The sequence below is a fragment of the Lampetra planeri genome, chromosome 24, assembly GCF_965212315.1.
Source record: "Lampetra planeri chromosome 24, kcLamPlan1.2.h2, whole genome shotgun sequence".
Lineage (NCBI taxonomy): Eukaryota > Metazoa > Chordata > Hyperoartia > Petromyzontiformes > Petromyzontidae > Lampetra > Lampetra planeri.
This window is the reverse complement of record NC_136130.1, coordinates 12527801-12549569: the sequence shown is the minus strand read 5'-3', so window position 1 is coordinate 12549569 and position 21769 is coordinate 12527801. Positions and strand designations below refer to the sequence as shown.

The 21769-nt window shown below is 49.4% G+C and overlaps 1 protein-coding gene across 5 annotated transcripts; it reads left to right on the top strand.

Moving 5' to 3' along the window:
- Positions 1-591: 591 nt before the first annotated feature.
- ARMC9 (armadillo repeat containing 9) lies at positions 592-21431 on the top strand. Of its 5 annotated transcripts, none has more exons than XM_078605772.1 (26): positions 592-654; positions 2102-2188; positions 2371-2493; positions 4626-4796; positions 5159-5314; positions 5959-6051; positions 6833-6857; positions 7131-7297; positions 7727-7825; positions 9040-9066; positions 10541-10575; positions 11247-11358; positions 11834-11932; positions 12351-12441; positions 12647-12770; positions 12943-13082; positions 13513-13589; positions 15172-15246; positions 15896-15986; positions 16539-16594; positions 17068-17172; positions 17501-17616; positions 17737-17843; positions 18512-18596; positions 19587-19771; positions 20457-21431. In XM_078605772.1, exons 1-26 carry the CDS (start codon positions 610-612, stop codon positions 20477-20479), a joined length of 2514 nt encoding a protein of 837 aa, XP_078461898.1. In that variant the 5' UTR covers positions 592-609; the 3' UTR covers positions 20480-21431. The 5 variants fall into 5 exon arrangements, with proteins under 5 accessions (XP_078461898.1, XP_078461896.1, XP_078461901.1 ...); XM_078605770.1 differs by having other exon boundaries at positions 7724-7825; XM_078605773.1 differs by having other exon boundaries at positions 617-663; positions 7724-7825.
- The last annotated feature ends 338 nt before the right edge of the window (positions 21432-21769 follow it).

Below are 21769 nucleotides of genomic sequence, written 5' to 3'. Positions count from 1 at the left end.
AAGCTTCAAATGAACATGAATATTCACGATCGAGACAATATTGTTACGTATCATTGTGTGCACAGTAACTGCCTTGCTTTCATATTGCAGTGCACCTTGGGGATGTTCAGCTCCATGTTGGGCCCACATCACAGCTGACCTCCCATGTGCGTGCCATGCGCAGCCATGGGGGAGAGTCTACTTCAGAGAGATGGTCGCTCCATGAGCCGCGACGCGGGGCTCGGTGTCTCCAACAGAATTCTACCAATCGCCAGAGCTGGAGGTGGAGGACGGTGGTGGGAATCTGCGCCGTGCATCACAGTTCACGCGTCCCCTGCACATTCTTTGCGATGTCGTAAGAATATGTTCATAAGCACCGCTACTCATGACAGTCAGGTTCATACTATTTGTAAGTATTTTGCACTTTCACGTTTGCGAAGTAACGGGCAACATGAGGTAGCTCTTGCTAAAATGTTGGATTATTAGAAGTTCATGTGGTGCACGAGGTCAGTGGCGGAGTTTTCTTGATGTTCGAGACAGCGAGTGGGGGGCGGGGCTTGAGAAGGGGCGGGGCTTGGGGAAAAGGGGCGGGGCTTGAGGAGGAAGGGCGGGGCTCGCAGCGCGCGGGGGATGACGGGAGTCGCGGTCGCGTCTATGGAGACGGTGGCGAAGCGGGTGCGAGTGGTGAACGCAGCAGCTTTGACACGGACAGAGGAGGGTGCACGGGGAGAGAGGGGGTACATCAGGGATGACGGGGAGAGAGGGGGTGCACAGGGAGAGAGGGGGTACATCAGGGATGACGGGGAGAGGGGGTACATCAGGGGTGCACAGGGAGAGAGGGGGTACATCAGGGGTGACGGGGAGAGAGGGGGTAAACGGAGAGGGGGTACATCAGGGATGACGGGGAGAGAGGGGGTACATCAGGGGTGTTTAGGGAGAGAGGGGGTACATCAGGGGTGACGGGGAAAGAGGGGGTGCACAGGGAGAGAGGGGGTACATCAGGGATGACGGGGAGAGAGGGGGTGCATAGGGAGAGAGGGGGTGCACAGGGAGAGAGGGGGTACATCAGGGATGCACGGGGGAGGGAGGAATGAGGGATACATCATCGGTACGAAGTCAGAGGAGCCAGGAGACGCGAGGAGTGACGCAGGTCATGGGTCAGAGGTGGTGGTGCCGCTGTGGTTCGGCGCAGTGCGCGGAGGGGATGAGTGAGTGGAGGGATGAGTGAGTGGAGGGATGAGTGAGGGGAGGGATGAGTGGGTGGAGAGATGAGTGAGTGGAGGGATGAGTGAGGGGAGGGATGAGTGGGTGGAGAGATGAGTGGGTGGAGGGAAGAGATGATGGAGGGAATGGGTGGAGGAGTGCGTGGAGGGAAGAGTGAGTGGAGGGTTGAGGAAGGGGAGGGATGAGTGAGTGGATGAGTGGGGAGAGGGATGAGTGAGTGGAGGAGTGGAGGGATGAGTGGGTGGAGGAGTGGAGGGATGAGTGGGGGGAGGAATGAGTGAGTGGAGGGATGAGTGAGTGGAGGGATGCGTGAGTGGAGGGATGAGTGGGTGGAGGAATGAGTGAGTGGAGGAGTGGAGGGATGAGTGGGGGAGGGATGAGTGAGTGGAGAGATGAGTGGGTGGAGGAATGAGTGAGTGGAGGAGTGGAGGGATGAGTGGTGGAGGGATGAGTGAGTGGAGAGATGAGTGGGTGGAGGGATGAGTGGAGGAATGAGTGAGTGGAGGGATGAGTGGGGGAGGGATGAGTGAGTGGAGGAGTGGAGGGATGAGGGGGTGGAGGAGTGGAGGGATGAGTGGGTGGAGGAATGAGTGAGTGGAGGAGTGGAGGGATGAGGGGGTGGAGGAATGAGTGAGTGGAGGAGTGGAGGGATGAGTGGGGGAGGGATGAGTGAGTGGAGGGATGAGTGAGGGGAGGGATGAGTGTGTGGAGAGAAGAGTGAGGGGAGGGATGAGTGGGTGGAGAGATGAGTGGGTGGAGGGATGAGTGGAGGGATGAGTGGGTGGAGGGATGAGTGAGTGGAGAAGTGGAGGGATGAGTGGGTGGAGGAATGAGTGAGTGGAGGGGTGCACGGGGGGATGAGTGGTTGTCACGATGTCTCGTGTTCCCCCCTCTGCAGGGCAGTAGCACTGCGCTCCCTGACAGCGCGCGCATCATGGGGGACGCCCTGGCCTATGAGGCGGAGCTGAGCTCCATCATCAGAGAGGTGCGTGTGTGGTGCGTGTGGTGCGTGTGTGGTGCGTGCCAATGGGGGTTTCGCCCGATGAATGTTCACGGCTCTCTGGAAGGAGGCGCTGTTGGGGGCTTGTGGCCAGGTCGGGTTGTCACTGGAGGGTGGCAGGGGCTCCACGCTCGGCGTGTGACCTGCGTGTGTTGCGTGGGTTGCAGTACCTGAACTTCATGGAGTACGAGGAGACAGTGAAGGCCCTGGATCGCGAGTGCAGCAGCAAGGGGAAGGCCGTGCCCAAGTCCGGTGGTGTCATGAAGGACTCGAACGTGCTGCTGGTGCAGGTAGCACCTCCCCGGGTTAAATATTGGACTCCCAACGACGTGGCCACGGACATTGAATGCGAATTGCAGACCAGTTCAGTTTAAATCTTAAACGTTTACGAACATTTACGTAAAATCTCAATGTAGTTCGCGTGTAAGGTTCACGGGCACCATGTTCTCCAAGCGGGGCCTTCCGGGATGGGGTGCGCATTGGGTATACTCTCCCAAGCTCTCCCCACGTCCTCCTGCGGAATCCCTCCCGCAGTAGAATGTTTATTTTATAGAGAGAAAGAGACGTTCATAGGCAGAGAGTTGAACTCGTGAAGATGCCCACAGCAGCGTGTGGCAAAAGTTTCCCAGAGCCCACCTGGACAACCGCACTTGGACGACATTGAACCGGGCCAGCTGCTGCTTCTCCATCAGAGGGCAGCACAGTATGAATCTCCTTACAGATGTTGATATACAAACTGCAGGAGCAGAGAAGTGAACGAGACATGTGCGGTGGGAAGGAGGTTGGCTCGGGAGGAAAAATTAGATCTGTCTAGGACAGGGGTCTGCAACCTTTAAGACATAAAGAGCCACTTGGACCCGTTTCCGAAGGAAAAAATAAACTGGGAGCCGCAAAACCATTGCAACATTTAAAACAAATATAACACTGCATATATTGTTTCTTACCTTATTGCTATATACAGGATCGTGCAGTCAGCTGTCAATCTGAATAAAAAAAGGAATTTTTCACTTAACAATGTAAAATATATTTTTTGCAAATTAATAGCTAAATTACCTGGTTAATGGGATTTTTGCTCCTGAACCTCAGTGCACAGTGTCTGCACATCAGGGCTGTAAGACGTCACCTTCATTTTCACACAGGCTTGCAAGCTGTCATCTGTGAGGCGTGATCGATGTTTGTTTTTAATATAGTTCATGTTGGAGAAGACCTGCTCACATACATATGTGGAGCCGAAGATCGACAGGACTCCAAATGCATACTTTTTCATATTTATATAAGTGTTGGGGATGGCATTCCATGTTTCGAATACAAGTTTGTCCTGTTTGGGAAGGTTTTCAATATCACTCCATTTATGATTCTGAGCCAGAATGGCCTTCTGACGGGCAACATCCTCAAGAGTAGCGGTCAAGCATTTGAACTTGGACACCCATATATCTTTGTCGGCTATATCGGCCAGTTCCATCTCAAGATCAGGTTGACTTACACCTGCAAATGCAGTCATATTCAATAGGGATGGATCGATCGCCAGGGGAGTGACAGGGAAGGATAATGTCGTTTTTTCCTCTCTGAACTCACAGAATCGTTTCCCAAACGAACTTTGCATTGTGGTGATTGCAGACTTGAAATATTCCAAATTTATCGTATCATGACTTTGTTTGAACTCTCTCAAAGAGGGAAAGTGAGACAGTGTACCTCTCTGTAAATCTTTGACAAACACTGTCAACTTGCGCTCGAATGCCAAAACCTCCTCCAGCATGTGCAGGGATGTGCCTCCTTTCCCCTGAAGGGTTGTATTTAGCGTGTTTAGATGTGCTGTCATGTCTACCATAAAATGTAATTTTTCCAGCCACTCTGGCTGTTCCAGCTCAGCAAAGGTGAGCTCTTTGCTGCCCAGGAAGGTTTTTACTTCTTCCAAACATGTGACAAAGCAACGGCAACGTTATTGCCTGTCACCGGGCGGGCAGTGTGGAGCGGAGCGGCGACCTGTCAGCAGCGGCAACGCCAGAGCAGGTGTCACAGTGCGCCTCCTCCCCTCGCTAGCATCCGCCCCGGAGCCGCGGTCAAGGTTCAAAAGAGCCGCATGCGGCTCCGGAGCCGCAGGTTGCCGACCCCTGGTCTAGGAGGTGTAGATGCCGCATACGGATGCAAAGTTTAGTCTAAAACGCTGCATTATAAATGTAATGTATGTACTGGTGGGGTTGAAATGTAACATTGTAATCTTGGATTGCATGAAATAACTAGATTTTCATGTGGACGTTGTTGTTATCTGATGATCACAATGGGGTTTAGGCATATACGGTGTTGCAGTTGTCTGTCTGGGAATTGCCTCGAGGTATTTTTATGAGAAAGGCTTCATATAAGTTGTGCTCGTCGATCGCCAATCAAACGCCAACGACTGCCATGACGCTCGTGCGTGGTGCAGGGGGAGCTGCTGTCGGCGTTCGATCAGGGCGAGCGCACCGAATTCTTCGTGCTGTGGGGGGAGAACATCCCCGGGACACTGTGCGATTCAGACCCCACGGCCCAGAAGCTGGAGTTTTACCTGCAGATTCACTTTGCCATCTACCCCATCCAACACGCCGTGGGAAAGCCGGTAACTATCCTCGGAGACTCTACGCACACAGCGGTCACCCAAAGAGAGTACAAGCGACAAGATAAGTAAGCAGACAATACACCTCTTTCCCATAGCTGTTCTTCCATGTAAAAAAATCAGCCGCACACTGGGAATTCATGAAGAGGCAAGATGGTAAGAGATCGCAATGACTTGGGGAGGTCTTCATCCAATAGTAGCAAGACAATGGCTGATGATGATATGAAAATAAACTTGAAGTTATCTGCAAAACGAAGCTTTATTTGGATGTTGCAGAAGTTTACATGACTCTTAGAACGGGTAGTTAACTTTGTGCTTTCGAGTGACTTCATGGTGACTCACCGCGGTGTGTGTGCCACTCACAGGACAGTGCAATGGTGGAAGTGAGCATGACGGAGTTTAAGACCTTCCTAGAGACGCGCGGCTCGGCCCTCAGCCAGACCACGGAGTTCCTGCCCTTCTATGCGCTGCCCTTTGTGCCCAAGCCCGCCGCTCACCCCTCCTTCCGCCAGCTCTTCTCGGTATGCGCTTCAGTCGGCCCTTTTTTCTCGGCCGGGGAGGGTGGGGAACCTACGGGAAATTGGCCCGTGACTTGAGTTCAAATGGCCCATGACCACAAGAGGCCTACCACCTCCATACGCCCTGCGAATGATACTTATCCATCACTGTAAGCATCCTAGCCGCATGAAGACTCTTACATAATTGAGAATAATATGTAATTTGTTACACGCACAGTTTTTGTTCACTCTTGACAGAGTAAATGCGAAGGAAACTAGGGACAAGCAGGAAGGAAGCCAGAACCGGTGCCAACTATTGCCCAAGCTCTGTGGTCCTATAATGGGATGTTTAGCCAACTCCATTACTGAGTGTTGTATACATGTGGGAGGAAACTGGGGTATCCAAAGAAAGCTGACTCAGGAAATAGGGCAATGCTAAATTCCTGAACAGGTGGAATACAGATGGAAATTAATCCACTGATGCCATCACACCCTGGCGAACGGTTACCTCGAAGCCCTTGGGTGGGAAGGGAGTTTCATGAACGTGTGATGATCCACCAGGCCCCGCTGCCCCCACAGTCCTGGGTTACAGGCCACGTGCGGCGTAGCCACCAGTGGGTTCCATGATTGGGACGTTTGTCCATTTGCATTGAGCTGTTGTTTTGCAGAACTCGTGGACCCCGGAGCTGAGGACGCAGCTCGAGAGGTTCCTGTCGCTCACGCTGAAGGCGAACAGCTTTCCTCGCCTTCTCACACTGTTTGTATCCTTCAGCTCTTACCGGTTCATAACTACTATGCTTGACTACCCAGGAACGCCTCAAGAATCTTTTTCAGGAGGGTCCAACGAAGTTTTTGCTTTGGCGGACGACAATTGTTATGTGTAGTGTGACAGGGTAGCAAAGCGGTAATGCGTGTGCTTTCCAGCAAGAGGAATCTGGATTTTATTTCTGAATTTGGTGCCTTCGCCTGTGGGCTTTGTTTATTTCCCCCACGTTCTGCACGTGTTTTCTCTGGGTTCTCTGGTTTTCTCCCATAGCTAATTTCACAATGTAATTAGTATTGGCCAAACATATAATGCTGAAAACCTTCAAATTACTCAGTTGGGATCACACGGAAGCAACACCGCCCACCTGCGAAAACTTGTCATAACCCTCCTGAAAAAAAATGTTGAGTGAGGCTTTCCTGGGTAAACAAGTACAATTCTTTAAAAAGCAATCTCTCCTAATCGAGTAGTCTACAAGTAATCTTTGTAATTTGGCACATTTAGACCATGACACTGGCACAGATGACCTAGTCTGCATGAAATGGCATTGCTGGATCTTTAACGTCCACTGTGAAGGAGATGGCGCTTAGCATTTCATGGTGAATACTCGTTGCAGGAAGAGGCAACATGCACGAGCTGGATGGGTTGTGGCATCGCAGGGCCGTGAGGGGTAATCTGGGAAGCCTTCATACAGCAGTGGATAGAACATGAATGATTTGATGATGGATGTGTGCCATACATGAGGGCTTGATGGTCCTTTACAAGGTGGTAACGTACAGAAGGAAGGTGGCCACGCAAGTAGAGGTAAGTGCACATTTTTCAGTAAAAAAATTCTCATTGCTTAAATTAAACAAATAGTATGCTGCTGTTTTGATTTAAGAAATGTGAAGTTAGCAAGTAAATTGCACTTCTATTTATATAGTTTCTGTAACATTCTCATTTGTGCTACACAGTTGGGCCAAAGGTTCTGAAGAAGAATTTCCTTTTAATTAAATGAAACATTTCACTTGGACAATCGGTTATAGTTACTGTGGCTGCGTGCTTGTGGCTGAGTGGTTGTGTCCGCGGGGCGAACAGACCTGCACGAGCGTCTGCACGAGTGCGAGCGGCGTGCCGTGGAGGCCGACCGGCGTGCCACGGGCTACACGCGGCGCTACGGCAAGCTGCAGGCTGACTACCACGGCCTCATCAGCGTGACTGCCGAGCTGGTCGACTCGCTCGAGGCCACCATTAGCGGGAAGATGGTGAGAGCGATGCCCACACGCAGTGATGTCCGATTCAATCCAGCACCGGGGTGGTGCTTGCCTCCAATTTACAGCCCTGAGCCAGTGGTGGAAAGTCCGCGTTCCTATGGTGGGCGCGAGTCCGCCATTTTATTGACCCCGCAGGGATGATGGGCTAAGTCAACCCCCAACCAGGATCTTAACTCACGGCCTTCTGATGGCGAGCTGCTCGCTCTACTCGCTGTCCTGCTGCACCACGTGGGAATTCACTCTTTTATGTGCCACCATTGGCTCAGGGCTGGAAACAAGGAGGTGAATGCCTCCTCAATGGTTAATCGAGTAGGAAATCACATGACTATGCAGTGTCAACGTGTTGCTGACGGTGGCTGTGCTGTTTAATAGATGTCTCAGCACAGTCCCTGCCTTTGTCTTGGCTGCTGTTGCCAGCAGATCACGGCGGAGTACCTGCAGAGCATCTGCACGCGCCTCTTCAGCAGCCAGCTGCGCCACAGTCTGGTGCACAGCGTGGACTTCACTCGCCCCGGCACGGTAACAGCTCGCTACTCCGCGCTCCCGGGCCTCACCACCCACACAGCACGAGCCGTGTGGGTGGTGAGGCAGGAGCTGCTGTGTCTCTCACTTGGCTGGGTCGGGCCTCATGAGCTGTGCCACTCTGGTATTCTACTTGGTTACGGATGCTTGTTGGTACGATCTCCCTTTAATGTCACTGCCAAGCAGATGCATCTATGTCCAGCATGGGTCTGTATATATTTTACAAAACAATCAGAATTATTGTGGAGAATATAGCAAAATAAATACAAATACAGTATGCCTCCTTCCAATATCTCTCCCTCTACGTAAAAAAATGTAGGATTTTGTGTGCATCCCATCAGCCACATGGTCTTCTGGGAGTGCATTATGTCATCAGCATTGATTCAATACAAGCAGACTCTGGAGCAGTCTTCACATTCAGTGTCCCATCAGCAGAGTCAGTCTCACTTGAACACTAAATGTTGAAACCGGTCAAGTGATAACTTGTGGTGAACCAATGCTGCTGAAAGTATCGCCCCCTATTGGAAAAACCTTGGCAGGACCTTCCTATAATCGTCTAGAGCAGGGGTCCCCAACCCCCGGGCTGCGGACGGTACCGGTCCGTGGCCTGTTAGGAACCGGGCCGCACAGCAGCAGGAGGTGAGAGCGGTGAGTCCGCGCGTGGCCCGCCCCCATTGTTTTATTATTGACCACTTCCGTGCGCGCCTCTCTCCCGCACTGCGCACTCGTCTCAGTCACACAGTGTTGGTAGCCCACAAGCTCTAGCTTCTAGTAGCCACAATGAGTAAAGAACAAACGTCGCTGGAGAGCTTCTTTGTAAAGGGGGAAAGACCTAATGATGAACCCCCATCCGTGAAAAAATTGTCTTCCATGAAACCGGTCCCTGGTGCCAAAAAGGTTGGGGACCGCTGGTCTCGAGGGTCTTCTGGCTACACAGGTGTAATTATAATACTACTACTCCTGTAGGAGCTCCCCATACTACAAGTAATGATTTTTACGTCAGAATGAAACGTTATACCTCATGTGCGTGTGCATCGTCGGTCATGGGGCAGGGAGTGCAGCAGCGTCCATGGATGTAGTTGGATTCCTGCTCAGAGCACACGAGTTCCTTCTCAGACTTCATTCATTTTAGCATTTTCTTATTTAACTTCTGCCTGCTTTTTACAGGAGTAAAAAACATAATTTCTTATTCTCTCAAATTCTCTTTCAAGTACGACGACTATTGGTACGCAGAACAGGTAAGTATGCGTGATGGGGATGTCTGTGAGCATGTCTCAATGAGCATGCTCCCGTGTATGACCCTGCTTGTTCTTCCTTTTGCCTCACAGCATTAACACCCTTTCCTTTCACTCATCCTTCTTTTCATGAGGTCTTGCTTTTTATAACATTGGGGCATGGGATATTCATTGTGCATTACTTAAAACATTTGTACAACATATTATGAGTTAGCCACTAATTTTTTTATATAACCAACGTAACTGGTTCATGACGCATCTGTGGGCTAAGGTATTGTTCTGACAATTCAGATCTTGCCAACGCTCTAACCCACTGAGCCCTGCACTGAGCCCTGCACCTGCCTAACCAGCCTCCCGCAATGCTGCCTTGCCCAGCCTTTGCATGTCTCACCGTTGGTGAAAAACTGCCGATTGCAAAGCCAGGCCTGCATTCACAAGTTACACCTCTCACCAGAAAGAGAGTGGCATGGACCTAGGGAGCTGCCACGGTGGTTGTGTAATGGTGCGCACACTGCTGGACTTGCAATCCAGAGTTTCACGGGTTGATTCAATGTCCTGGCATGGCAGTTAAACTATGGTGTTAGTGTCTTAAATCCCCCAACTGCCTCTCCATCCAGCAACATAAATATGTACACCACAGTCTTTAGGTAAGTCGTGTGTGGTGGGGTCAAGTGTGGTTATGCTCATCTCTTCTAAGAGGTCTGGTCAGTGTAGAGGAGTAGCATTTAGTTTCGTGTCAAACGAGGACCCCTATTTTACAGAGGGTCCTTACCCATAAACATCTGGCAAGTAACCAGCATTGGTTTAAGCAAGCATAACTGCTGATGAAACACTGAATGTTTTAACTGGTGCAGAGTTTGCAGCTTGAATTAAACCAATGGCCGGCACGCTCACCACCGGACACGTTCACGCACCCTCGCCCATCGCATTCCCCTCTCACGGTTCCCTCGCAGCGGGTGGTGCCAGTGCCGCAATGCGGATTTTTTATTCCCACTGACATCATCATATGCAGGAATAGGCCTTTGTGAGTCAGCATTCCAACCCATGCTCCTGAACGTGAACATTACAGACAGCTGCATTGTTAGAGTAACCATCCCCAAACCACTCGGGTGCCTAGGTGTCCTGTACCAGAGGCTGAAGCATAGTGACCTCATGGTTAAATTGACTCCATCAATAAGCCAGCTCCTCATTCTCTTTGAAATATTTAATTCACAAGTTTTCAAATCAATCTTCAATCGCCACATTTGTGAGTTTACTTATTTGTCAAAGCCAGTTAATATTCTCCAACCAAATGGAACCACAGATGATCTAATTTTGATCATTACATGGCCTAACCCAAAATCAATAAAAATCCGACGTAATTAAATGTTCACTAAAGAGTGACTCATTTATTAGAAATCTGTGGGATTGCTCGAATCCTGGCGTGTTGTTGTTAATCCACTCTCTGCTCAATGTGCCTCGCTGTGTGTGTGTTCAGGCCTCCACAATCCTGAGAGCCTCTGTGGCCCCGATGTGAGTATTGTGCTCACTGGTGTCCACTCACTGGCAATTCACAGGATACATCATAGTCAATATTTAACAGTTTTTTGTACGTATTAAATTGTTAAAATATGGTTTCAAGTTTTTATGAAATTAATTAAGTTGTGTTAATTAAATATTTACGCAAATGCATTTTCTTTCTATAAATGTAATGTGTTGGCTTTGCTAATACGGGACTCTTTTTACAGTATTATTTAAAGAGGTCGGGTCATTGTACTAATATATGTGCTAGGGCTGTTGTATGAGCAATGTTGTGTGATGGTGGTGTGGGAGTGTGGCGAGGAGCGGCTGTGTCGCAGTTAGTGCGCTGCACTACAAACCCAGCGACCCGAGATCAATTCCCGTTCATGGCGAACACCAGTGACGAATATCTGAACCGGTCCTGGGCCTCCCCTAGGTCGATTCAGCCTCAAATGAGTACCTGGTGCAGTGTTTAAACATCGCCACTGGGGAGACAAAAGCTACTGGGAATGGTGTTGGCCACCCACCCCCTCGTGTGCCGCTCTTCACAGGTGCTTACTAACAGCACTTGCCCCGACAGTCTGTTAAGGCTATAAGGGTTATTTTTGTCTTTGTGCGGTGTGTCACGTTGAGCGACGTTGCCGCTGAACGTTGAGCGACGTTGCCTTGCCCCTCTCACGCAGGCACCCCCGCGACATCCCTCTGCTGCCGTCGCTCGACTACGACAAGCTGAGGCACGATCTGCTCCGCAGCACGGACCGCCTCAAGGCGCTGCTGCTGCAGGCTCTGCGCTGGGTCTGCCCCCACACTCACACTCACCCCGCATCACCCCTCATCGCTGCACAGAGCAGTGATGAGGAACGTGTGCATCGCCGGCTCTGGGGAGAGGAGGGGTTGTGATTTAAAGAAAGGAGAGAGATTAATATTTGTTTTGGAGTTAGGGTGGTTACCTTTTCTACTGTAGACCAAACCGGGACATATTTCTCAATCAGCTCAGGTCTTTCAAAACTGCAGTTTATTGTACTGTGATAAAGTTTTATACAATATCGGTACCAGATCTCGGTACAAATCAATTCCATCCACCTGACTACAGATGCCACATCCTGGGGACTGTCTGGGTCAATCCTCGGTCACACCCAGTAGGCGGCAACCCTTCAGGGCATTAAAGCTTGAAGGACGCTGCTTTGATTTTGCATTTCGGCTTAACGCTCATACACGCGGACAGTGGTGATGTTTGCGTACCAAAGAGTGCGATGTACGTTTCTTGCAGCGCTTGACAAAGTCCCAGCAGGGAGAGCAGAGGGACACGGTGCTGCAGGCCTTCATTGCCAACGACCTGCTGGGCTGTCACGCGCGCAGCCAATACAACGTGAGTGAGAGCTGACAGCTGGTGACACAGCAGTAGTAGGAGTAGTTCTCACGCTGCTTCCTGCCCACTCAGCGCCCTGTGTTGTTCATGTCTGTGTGAAACCAGGTTTAACAGTAGCTTTGTGGGCTGCTCACAAACATGCATGCCATGTGACCACCACACTGCATGTACCGTGCTCTCAGTGTTGTCTAGACCACCAGCTCGACAGCTGAATGTGCGGCCGTGTTATGGTTTAGGTCACCAACTCGAGTAGAGTTGATTAATGTGGCCATCCCAACAGGCAGCAATGACACGGAGACAACTTTAGGCCGTTTATGTTTTCATTAGGACTCATCGGTATAATAGTCATCAAGTTGATGGCCTAAACAATAATATGGCCACACGTTGATTTAACAGGCTTGGTCTGGTTATTTAACAGGCGGATGTGCTGGGTCTGCTGATGTCCAAGAGTGAGGTTGTGCGACAGTACACGGCCCGGCTCATCAATGCACTTGCATCCCTGGCTGACGGTAATTGCAGGATGAAAATGAACATTGATTTATTTGAAGTGACATGTGATTCTATTCACCATGCCATCCTGCTTTACCAATTTCTATGCTGTCTCAAAAATTTCCAAAATGTGTAAATGATAAAAAAATGTTGGACTAATGGTGATGATGATTGGTGATGTTGGAGTGCCGGTGGTGGTACGCTATTATTGTCAATGTGTTGCAGGTCGCACTTACTTGTCGCAGAGTCCCGCGGTGCTGCGAGTGCTGCAGGAGAGCCTTCGGGCAGAAGACCGCGATTCACTGACTCGTGAAAATGTGTTGGGCGCACTTCAAAAGCTCAGTCTCAAGTAAGCCATTATATCCCCGGTTTTATCCCGGTCGTGCTACTGGTGTCATGTCGTGAGACAAAGCGGAGGGACAGATAAAGGACGGAGGCATTATTTTCTGGTCATTTATTTTGTTTGTCTGAAATCAGCCTCTAATCAACGCGCTCTCTGTCCTCTGCTTTGGACGTACCAGGCGGAGCCTGCAGACGGCCATGATCCAGGATGGGCTGGTGCTGTGGCTCATCTCTGAGCTCGGAGACACGGACGCCCTCTCCGATTATACGCTCGAATACTCCGTGGCTCTGCTCATGAATCTGTGCCTGCGCTCAGCCGGTACGCTGCTGCTGCTGCTGCTGCACTCAAGCAACCTTCTAGCCCTGCACACAGGACATTCAAGTCGTACACAAGCAGACGCTTGTGCCTGTGCAGTTGTGACAACCCAGTTTAGACATGGGTGTCCCATGGGTGCCCAATGGCAGCTCTGTGGCTCAAACTCCCTGCATCCTGCCTCACCTTGAGCAACACTCGCCTTAATTTCTCTGCAAAGTCCACTTTACTTTAAATCCTCGTCATGCAGCATTTTTACTTTTCTGCAGAAACAAAACCTCCTGTCTTGTATGAGGTACAAAATGTGGTTTTACTATTAGTCTCATGGTGTGTTACCCTGCATCGAGTTTCTCATCCCAGTGGTGACTGTCACACCCTTTGCCGTGCGGTGCGTTGTGGTGCTGCCCACGCTGCCACGTGCGCTCGCTGTCGGCAGGGAAGAGGAAGTGTGCGGAGGACGCGCGCGGTGTCTTCAAGGTGCTCACCGACCTCCTGGGCCATGAGAACCAGGAGGTGGGTTCCCCGAACACTCAGCACTCAGCCCTTGCTGCAGCCATTGTCTCGGAGTATCCGTTGATAGAGATACCGTACGGCGCACTCCCTCTCGCAGCTCTCTACCTGATGCAGCTCAAAGCAGTTCGAGCAAAACCTCGTTGTACTTTGATGTTCAATTTTTCCATGAAAGGTCTTAAATCAGAATCAGAATATTTATCCTGGAACAATCCGATTATTTATTTAAGGCCACCCCACAGAGACGATCACCCCTCTCTGTCACCTGTGTTGCTCTCGCTATGTATGTATCTTGTGATATCTGTCTGCTAATATGTCTGTCTATAGTTTTCTGGTTAGATATTATGTCGCTATTTCATTATACCTGATGATGATTGCTTGTGTTGCAATCGAAACGTCGTATTCTATTATTTAATTTAATTTATTATTTTATCTTTAGACGTGACTTAACCGAAAGAACCAAATAATAATTCCTGCAGTCACGAAAGTTCTAAAATTAAGATTGAATCCGATTAGCTGTGAAGCTCTTTTTCACAGAAGTCCAATAGGGGCGGGTCAGCAAGTGCCAGCAACAAACAATACAACAAGAAGATACGAGTGCAAATTAGAGAAAATGAAAGCAAGTCACAAATCAATGAACCGTCGATGAGGAGCGATTTTCATCAGAATTTGAGTAAACGTGACATTCTTGTCGGGTGGTGGAGAGTTCAAAACAAGAAATTTGGCATAAAACTACCACGTGGCCTAACCTAAAAACAAACGTAGATGAATAGGATCTGTTACCGCCAACTGCTGAACATACTGCTTGAAAAGGGTTAAGAGACAAGTCAGAAAGCTTGTCCAACTGGCACATCATAGTGATTTTTGTAAAAGACTAAAACATCTGGAGATACGATTCATAATTGATGTGAGCGTTAAGCTACTTAATGATTTGACTAAATTTGTATTGAAAGACCTTACACCACCTGACACAGCCAAACAAATGTAATTGTCACGCAGTTAACGAGCGTTTAACAACGATCCAATTGCTGTCGGAAAGTCTTTCTGACAGCCCTGTTCTTCACCTGAGGACGGCTGCTTGCATTGTGGCCGAAAACGTCGTGAGAATTTTATTTTATTATGTTTTATTTGTATTATTTTATTATTTCCCTTCTACGTGACTTTACCGAAAGAACCAAGAAGATGAATCCCTGCAGTCACGAAAGCTTTAAATCGAAAGCTCCAATTGTTATTGTTTGCAACTCCCCTGGTGAGTTTAAGAACGATTCTCACAATCACATGTAGCTGTTGGCTATGACGAACTCGTACTTCAGGGTCTCTCACCACAAATGTGGCCAGATCAGTATGTGGCGTCACCCAATAAATCCATTACATATTAGAGACGTTGGCTGTGAAAATGTGCATGTTCAATCAGGAGATACGATGCTACGAAATTGAATTACAATTTAACGCAACCGCGTGCAGTTGTACTTAAAGCTTAGTGATTGCCAAGTAAGTTCTGTGCTTTTAACATTGCTGGTTGACTTTCCTATGGGGATGGTGAGGCTGAGCGTGTGGTCATGGAATCGGGGGGCGTGTGTTCCAGATTCGTCCTTACGTGAACGGTGCCCTCTACAGCATCTTGGCCCTGTCCTCGATACGCGAGGAAGCCAAGGCCATGGTAAGGAGCATCATTGGTCAATAGGACGACCGAGCAAGGCCAGAGACATCACCCGTGCACATACAGAGGCCGAGGGCACGGTTTTGGTGGCTGATCAAATAAGAAAATAGCAGTTTCAGACAGTTGACACCTGTCCAGATGTGGCCTGCAGAGTCTGGGAATGGTATCTGTGTTCGTGTGGCAGGAATTCATTTGTACTCAGATCTGGTACCGGTATTGTGATGAACTTTATCAGAGTAGATTGCACAGTTTTGATTGTTCGAGGCTGACTGAGAAATATGTCCCAGATTAGTCTGCGGAAAAGGTGGCAACCCTAGGTAGAGAGGAAATGATTGGGCTGCTGTTGGTGTGGCAGTCACCTAACACATACTCAACATAACAAAGTAGACAACACATGCATACGATTGCCAATGTAGGTGGGGGGAGTGCTGGCTGGGTTAGTTTGTGTGTCTGAGTCTGTGTCAGTGGACATGTACGCTCCAAGCCAGTAGCTTCATATTCGATGCAGTATCCCCTGATGTAGTGCTTCTGGCGTATGATGTACACCTCTCTGTGGACATGTTTATATCAGTGGTTGTCCATCGAGAGCTGCGTTGTGAATTACGCAGGATGCGTACCGTCGACGCTGCACTATGGCTCTCTCCCTCAGGGCATGGAAGAGATCCTCAGCTGTTTCGTGAAGGAAGGCAACGTGGAGACAAACAGACAAATTGAGTTCATTATAAAGCAGCTCAACTCGGGTAAGCTCACTCGAACGCGAACACATGTCCTACCCATTCATGAAACGGTTTCGTTAGATTTAGAACACACATGCGTTTTGTAATTCATTCTTAACACCAGAATTGGCTGAAAAGTTTTATAATTGGACAACAGGAGTTGCCATTACTTGACAAAAATGTTGCCAAATTTCGTCTATTTTTTGTTGATGCTGCTGCTACCGCCGCCGCCCATAAATTCTGTATGTGCTGTGGGGATGAGCATGATGCTAGGATCTCTGCATGCTGCACAAGTCATGCTGCTGTGTGCGGCTGGGGAAGTGAGCCAAGCTGCTTCCTCAATGGCAGCGCAGCAGCAGTTGCAGCATCTGTTGATGTGTTGCGCTTACCCTGCAGTGTTACTTCTCACTTGCGACGTTTCGGATCCTGCTACAATCACAGCCTGCTGGACTTGTGACAAATCTCATGACCATTTTCTGGACTTAGACCCCTAGTTAGTTCACAGCAATGTGTGAGTTTCCGAAATGATGCACTACAGTTGTGTCCTGTATTTTACACAGCTGAGTGTTTTTACAGATTCTCCGGATGAAGGAGTGGAGTCCGATGATGAAGAACAAGAGGAGGAGGATGAGGTGACCCTCTCGGCAACGCGCCCTTCTGCCCTGCCACTCATGAGCCATTCCACTAGCTTTGCCACCTGTTTCAGAATTGCCACTTGTGTTCGAGTGGCAGGAATTGATTTTAGACCTGGTGATATTGTGTTAAACTCTTATCACAGTTTAATGTATCGTTCTCTTAGACCCAAGCGTGACTGAGGTCGAAGAGAACTGTGCAACGAACCTGGCGACCAGTTTTATTCCTGCCCCCGACCCACAGACACGAACATTTGAATAATTTGTGGGCCTCCACTAGGTCCACTTAGTCTTAAATTAGTACCTCGTGGGTTGTGAAGCATCAGCACTGGGGAGACAAAGATGGCTGGCGTGGTGTTGGCCGCACCACCCTCTTGTGTGCCGCGCCGGCCTTCAAAGGTGCTAACAGCAACTTCCCCAACAGGCCGTGGAGACTACACGGGGGGGTTTTGTCTTTGTGCCATGATGTCCAGGAGGAGCAGGATGGCATGGAGCTGGACTTGGACAAAGCGGAGGTGCTGAGGCCGCAGCCAGGAGAGCTCACCGGGGAGAAGCTGCTGAGTGCGGAGTACCTCGGGGTACGTGCTGCGCCATCTCTTCTATCGCTGCGTCCTGACCAAGCCCACTTACTTGTCTTCACAGTCAATACAAAGATGCCTCTAATCTGCATTGACACCCTCATCCATGCTTTCCTCTTTCTGTTTCAGTGTAATTCCCAGAATGCACCTCTCTGCTTCTCTAATAATGAATAAATGTTCACACACATTTAGTAACTTTATACATTTTAAGTGATTATAAATTCAGACACATAAATTATTGTCTGAACATGGTGTGTCTGTGTCAGTGTGTGTAAAGGAGATGTGTGTTTGTGTATACAGAGGAAATGTGTGTCGCCTGTGTGTACAGATCATGACCAACACTCTACAGCATCGGCGCCGGAACCCGGCCATTGTGAGCCAGAGTATGAACGAGCCGCTCCAGAGACCCGTGACGCCCAGCACTCATCGCTCGGCACTCACCGTGTACGTGCTCGCCACGTAATACCCTCCTGCCATGCTGGCCTTTATAGGTGCTCGCTAAAAGTCCTTGCCCATTACAGTCTGTTAAGGCTCTATGGGGGATATTTGTCTTTGTGTCATTAGGCCGGTTAATTTGTGGGAGGGTGGTGGATCGGTAACCGCGCACTCTGACGTCAGCTCGCGCCCTCCCACCCGCTCGGGCAGCCGGCCCAGCTCCGTCTCTCCGGCTGGTAAGGCTCAAACTACGAATACATTCACACCTGGGTCACCTAACAAAGTGCGAATATGAACCTTCCTGGTGGAATAACGCCAACGTTTTGGCTGGTGCTGTGGAACCTTGTGCCACACAGACACGGTTGTCATCAGGGGGCCCACTAACCTAAAAAGGGAAAATAACTACAGCTGGGCATTAGAATGATTGAGATGAGATCTGATGTGCTGGGGCATTGACATGCTGGGGCATGTAAGCAAGTGCCATATAAATCCTTATTCCTTAACCTTTCCTCAACCTCTCTGCCCAGTCTTGTCCTGTACAGTCTTGAAATGGAGTTGTAAAATGCTTCATATATTTTAATGACATTTTATATGAACTGACCAGGTGGGTTTGTCGTAGAGCGACATGCTCACAATGGGAAGGTTACTGGTTCAATTTCTGGTTGGGGGTTTGACTCGGCCCATCATCCCTTCGGCGTCGTATAATGAGTACCATTATTGTGGGGAAGTAGTAAGAGTGGATGCTTGCTGCCGCCATAGGAATGAGGGATTTCCACCACTGGCTCAGAGACTGTAAACAAGCAATGAGCAGCTCTCATTTGAGCAGGAAATCTCTTGGCCTTGACTTGCTTCTTGTGTTTGGATGCAGTATATTGAGCCAGACTGCGCTCTTTTTTCCACACAGACGGAGGGGCAGAAGCATCTCCGCGCTCGCTGAGAGAGCCTCCTTCCCACACCGCTGACTCGGAGGTGCAGGTCGCGTCAGGCAGGTCAGCTGTGCAGCCTCCTGCCTGCTGAGTGTTTGGTGCAGCTTGCTGGAGCACAGGCAACACAATGACTCACAGATGATACAGCATTCATTCCCCTTGGCAGGTTTCAATTTGTGGGTTTTAGATTTATCGATGTCAACCTAAATGCGTGTAATTACTTTCGATGTATATTGAGAGCGAGGCGCTTGTCATCAATCCTAAATGTTGTTATCGTGTGCGCTACCACGACCACCACCACCACCGTGCGCCGTACACTCGGAGTCCTCCTGCCCTCTGGTGGTGACGCAGTCTCAGAGCGTCAAGTGGGTAAACGTGGCTCGCACTGGGGCCACTCGTGGCTGGGATGTGGCAGTTGAAAGAAACCCGATGAGAAATTTGGAGGCAGGGTTGGTGGATCATACAGAGATTGTGTGTGTAACACACGGGCAGTAGCAGTTGGGTACCTTCCTTATTGGGCTGTCCAGTAAGTCGGTTGGTAATATAACTTTAGTGTCAGCAGTTTTGTCCGGGTGCTCTGGTTTCTTCCCATGTGCAATAATACTCAGTCCCAATATTGCGAGCAGAAATGCTCCTGAAAGGGTCTTGAGGCTCGGGGAGGTTTTCCTAGGTAAGGGTTAAATAAATAATACGTAACATCTTCATCTTGAATAGTTGTGAACAGAAATAAGTATTGTTTGATTATTTAATCAAATGCATGTGAAAAATGTACAATAGGTTGGTCATTTTTAGTGTTTATATTTTTAAAAATGTATGCGGTGTCATTTTCCACAGGGCCATTGTGGGGGGTCCTCTTTTGTACGAGGCCCCAGGTAAAATTCCTGCTCTTGCTATCCCTTTTGGGCAGCCCTGGCAGTGATCGTGTTGCACGTGGCAATGCCGTGTTCTCATTTCCATATTTAAGGACAATATTCCTCTACCGCGACGCTGACATTCATTGCTGTGTGAACGCCTCGCCGCCTGTGCCGCCTGTGCCGCCTGTGCGCCGGGCAGCGTGCGAGACGTGAAGGTGGCGTTCGGGAGCCGCCCGCGCATCCCTCGCACGCCCGAGTCGTCGGCCGCCCAGGCGCTCCGCCTCAAAACCCCGCCCCCCAGCCTCGCTCCGCGCTTCTCCCGGGCCGGACCCCAGCAGGGCCGGCCCAGCTCCGGCGGCGGCGGCGGCAGCAGCAGCAAGCACGGTGAGTGGAGGCGGCGTGTGGCTCGTTGTGAATCTGGGCGGCCACTCGCAGCAGGGTGGCGCGCAGTGGGAACGCTTGTCCCTCGGTAAGAAGGGCCTGTGTTTAATTCCTGACTCGTGCGCCTTGTGAAGTTTGTATGTTCTCCTCGTGTTCTGTATGGATTTCCTCGGGGTTCTCCGGTTTATTCCTTAGCTAAAAAATAACAATGAAGCTGGAATTGGCCAAACGTCCCATTGCTGAAAAATTACCTGCAAACTTAGTTGAGTTTTCAATTAGCAACTTTACCCCTTTCTGTGGAAACTTGCCAGGAACCCTCCTGAAAGGCTTGAGAGTAAACAAGAGTAATAAATATTGATTAAACTGGGTTCTAAAGTGTTGTGAGTGAATGATCAGCCTGGCAAACTGATGTATAAAAATAAACGTGGTATGGTGTTTTCACTTAATTTGGCTAAAGTTTGATTCTTAGAAATCAAAATATCTATTGGACTGCCACGCAACAGCAGCATACCTCTCGTACGACAACTTCTTGTGTGGCCGGGCCCGGCACTCTGCGTGTGCTCTCCGCGCCAAGTGCCGTGTGTCACGTCCTTGTGCCGGAGCAGTGCGCTCAGTCTCTTGCTCACGTGTTATCTTCACTGGGATTTTGAAATGTTTCAATGCGTTTTATCGTTTGTATTGTCCACAGGCAGCTGGTCATCCAATAAATAAGGAGTTTAGAAACAAGTCAAGACCTCGGGCTTCTGTGTCCCTGCCCCTAAACCCCCAGTTATTACAGAGCTACCTCACCCAGCGCACTGACAGCAGACGCTCTCGTGCGGGTTTAACTTTCCAAATTCGATACTCAACGCTCATGTTCCACACATTGAATCACGTGTATAAGAATCAACGCTTTTCCTGTTCTGTAAATAGTTTGGTGTTACGTTTCGGTTATTGGAGCAAACAAAACCGTAGAACCGACAAACACGATGGTCCAATTGAGAATATATTCCTGAATTGAGTCGAGGCCCCGTCTTGTAACAGTTCATGGAATCTCAGGTGGGAGTTAATCATTACACCCCTACTTCTGTACACATCCTTCATGTAGAGACATCTCGAAATACCTGAGTATACCCTGTATGACACTAACAATGCAGGTACGATTCTCATTTGATTACCCCATGTAAATAATCTGGCCAAATTTGTGAAACCCTTCACCACCTGACAGTCAAATTAAATTGCAACGTGTGCTAGTGTCTTAATACGCCGATTGTTTTGACTCGCCGGTGAGCTGAAGAATAATTCTCAACCAAATGTAGCGATTAGAGATGAGGTTTCGCTTGAAACTGCGTCAAGCATGTTCAGGATGGAATCCACCAAGTCAGAATAACCACGCCACCGGACCCGGATTCTTAAATGTGTCGTGACATCACAGGAACAACCAATCAGATTTAAACTCGATGTTATCTACAGGTGTGTTGCTGTAATCAGAGGGAGGCAATGAAGTGTGTTTGAGCTCAACTAAACTGCTGCAAGAGAAGGAAGCTGACTTCCATCTGCCCGAGCGTGACTTGGTCTGTCCTTTGCACTGTTTTGTTTCGTGATTCCCAAGTGCTGTATTGTTATACGTTTGATATCTAAAAAATATATTTATTTTTGGTTGCTGCAATAAAAGTTGACTCAATTACATTGAGAACTCTAATGTAGATAAGCAAGTTTATGGTAAATCCAATAGCTTACTGCAATGGGGACAGGCGATAGGGGAAGAGGTGGGGCCCGAGTGGGTGGGAGGTGAGCGGTGACCCAGGCGTGGTCTCACCAGACACGCATCCTATCTTGACGTGGCCAAATTCTGGATTGGTTCCAACTGCCTCATGCATTGTGGTCACCTTGATCAATCCACTGCTGGATGAAGCATTCCCAAGCTGTCGTCACCACTCTTGATAGTTGCTGGGCCTTCCCAGGAATAGCCCAGGGGCTGTGCAGGCCCCACGTGGGCCTACTCCACTCCCCTCGTGGGCC

Excerpts from the sequence above, each read along its gene's own strand:
- ARMC9 (XM_078605770.1), top strand. The coding sequence starts at position 610 with ATGACGGGAGTCGCGGTCGCGTCTATGGAGACGGTGGCGAAGCGG. Across the intron at positions 2,189-2,370 it reads TGAGCTCCATCATCAGAGAG|TACCTGAACTTCATGGAGTA; the intron begins GTGCGTGTGTGG and ends CGTGGGTTGCAG. Across the intron at positions 7,298-7,723 it reads CCACCATTAGCGGGAAGATG|CAGATCACGGCGGAGTACCT; the intron begins GTGAGAGCGATG and ends TGCTGTTGCCAG.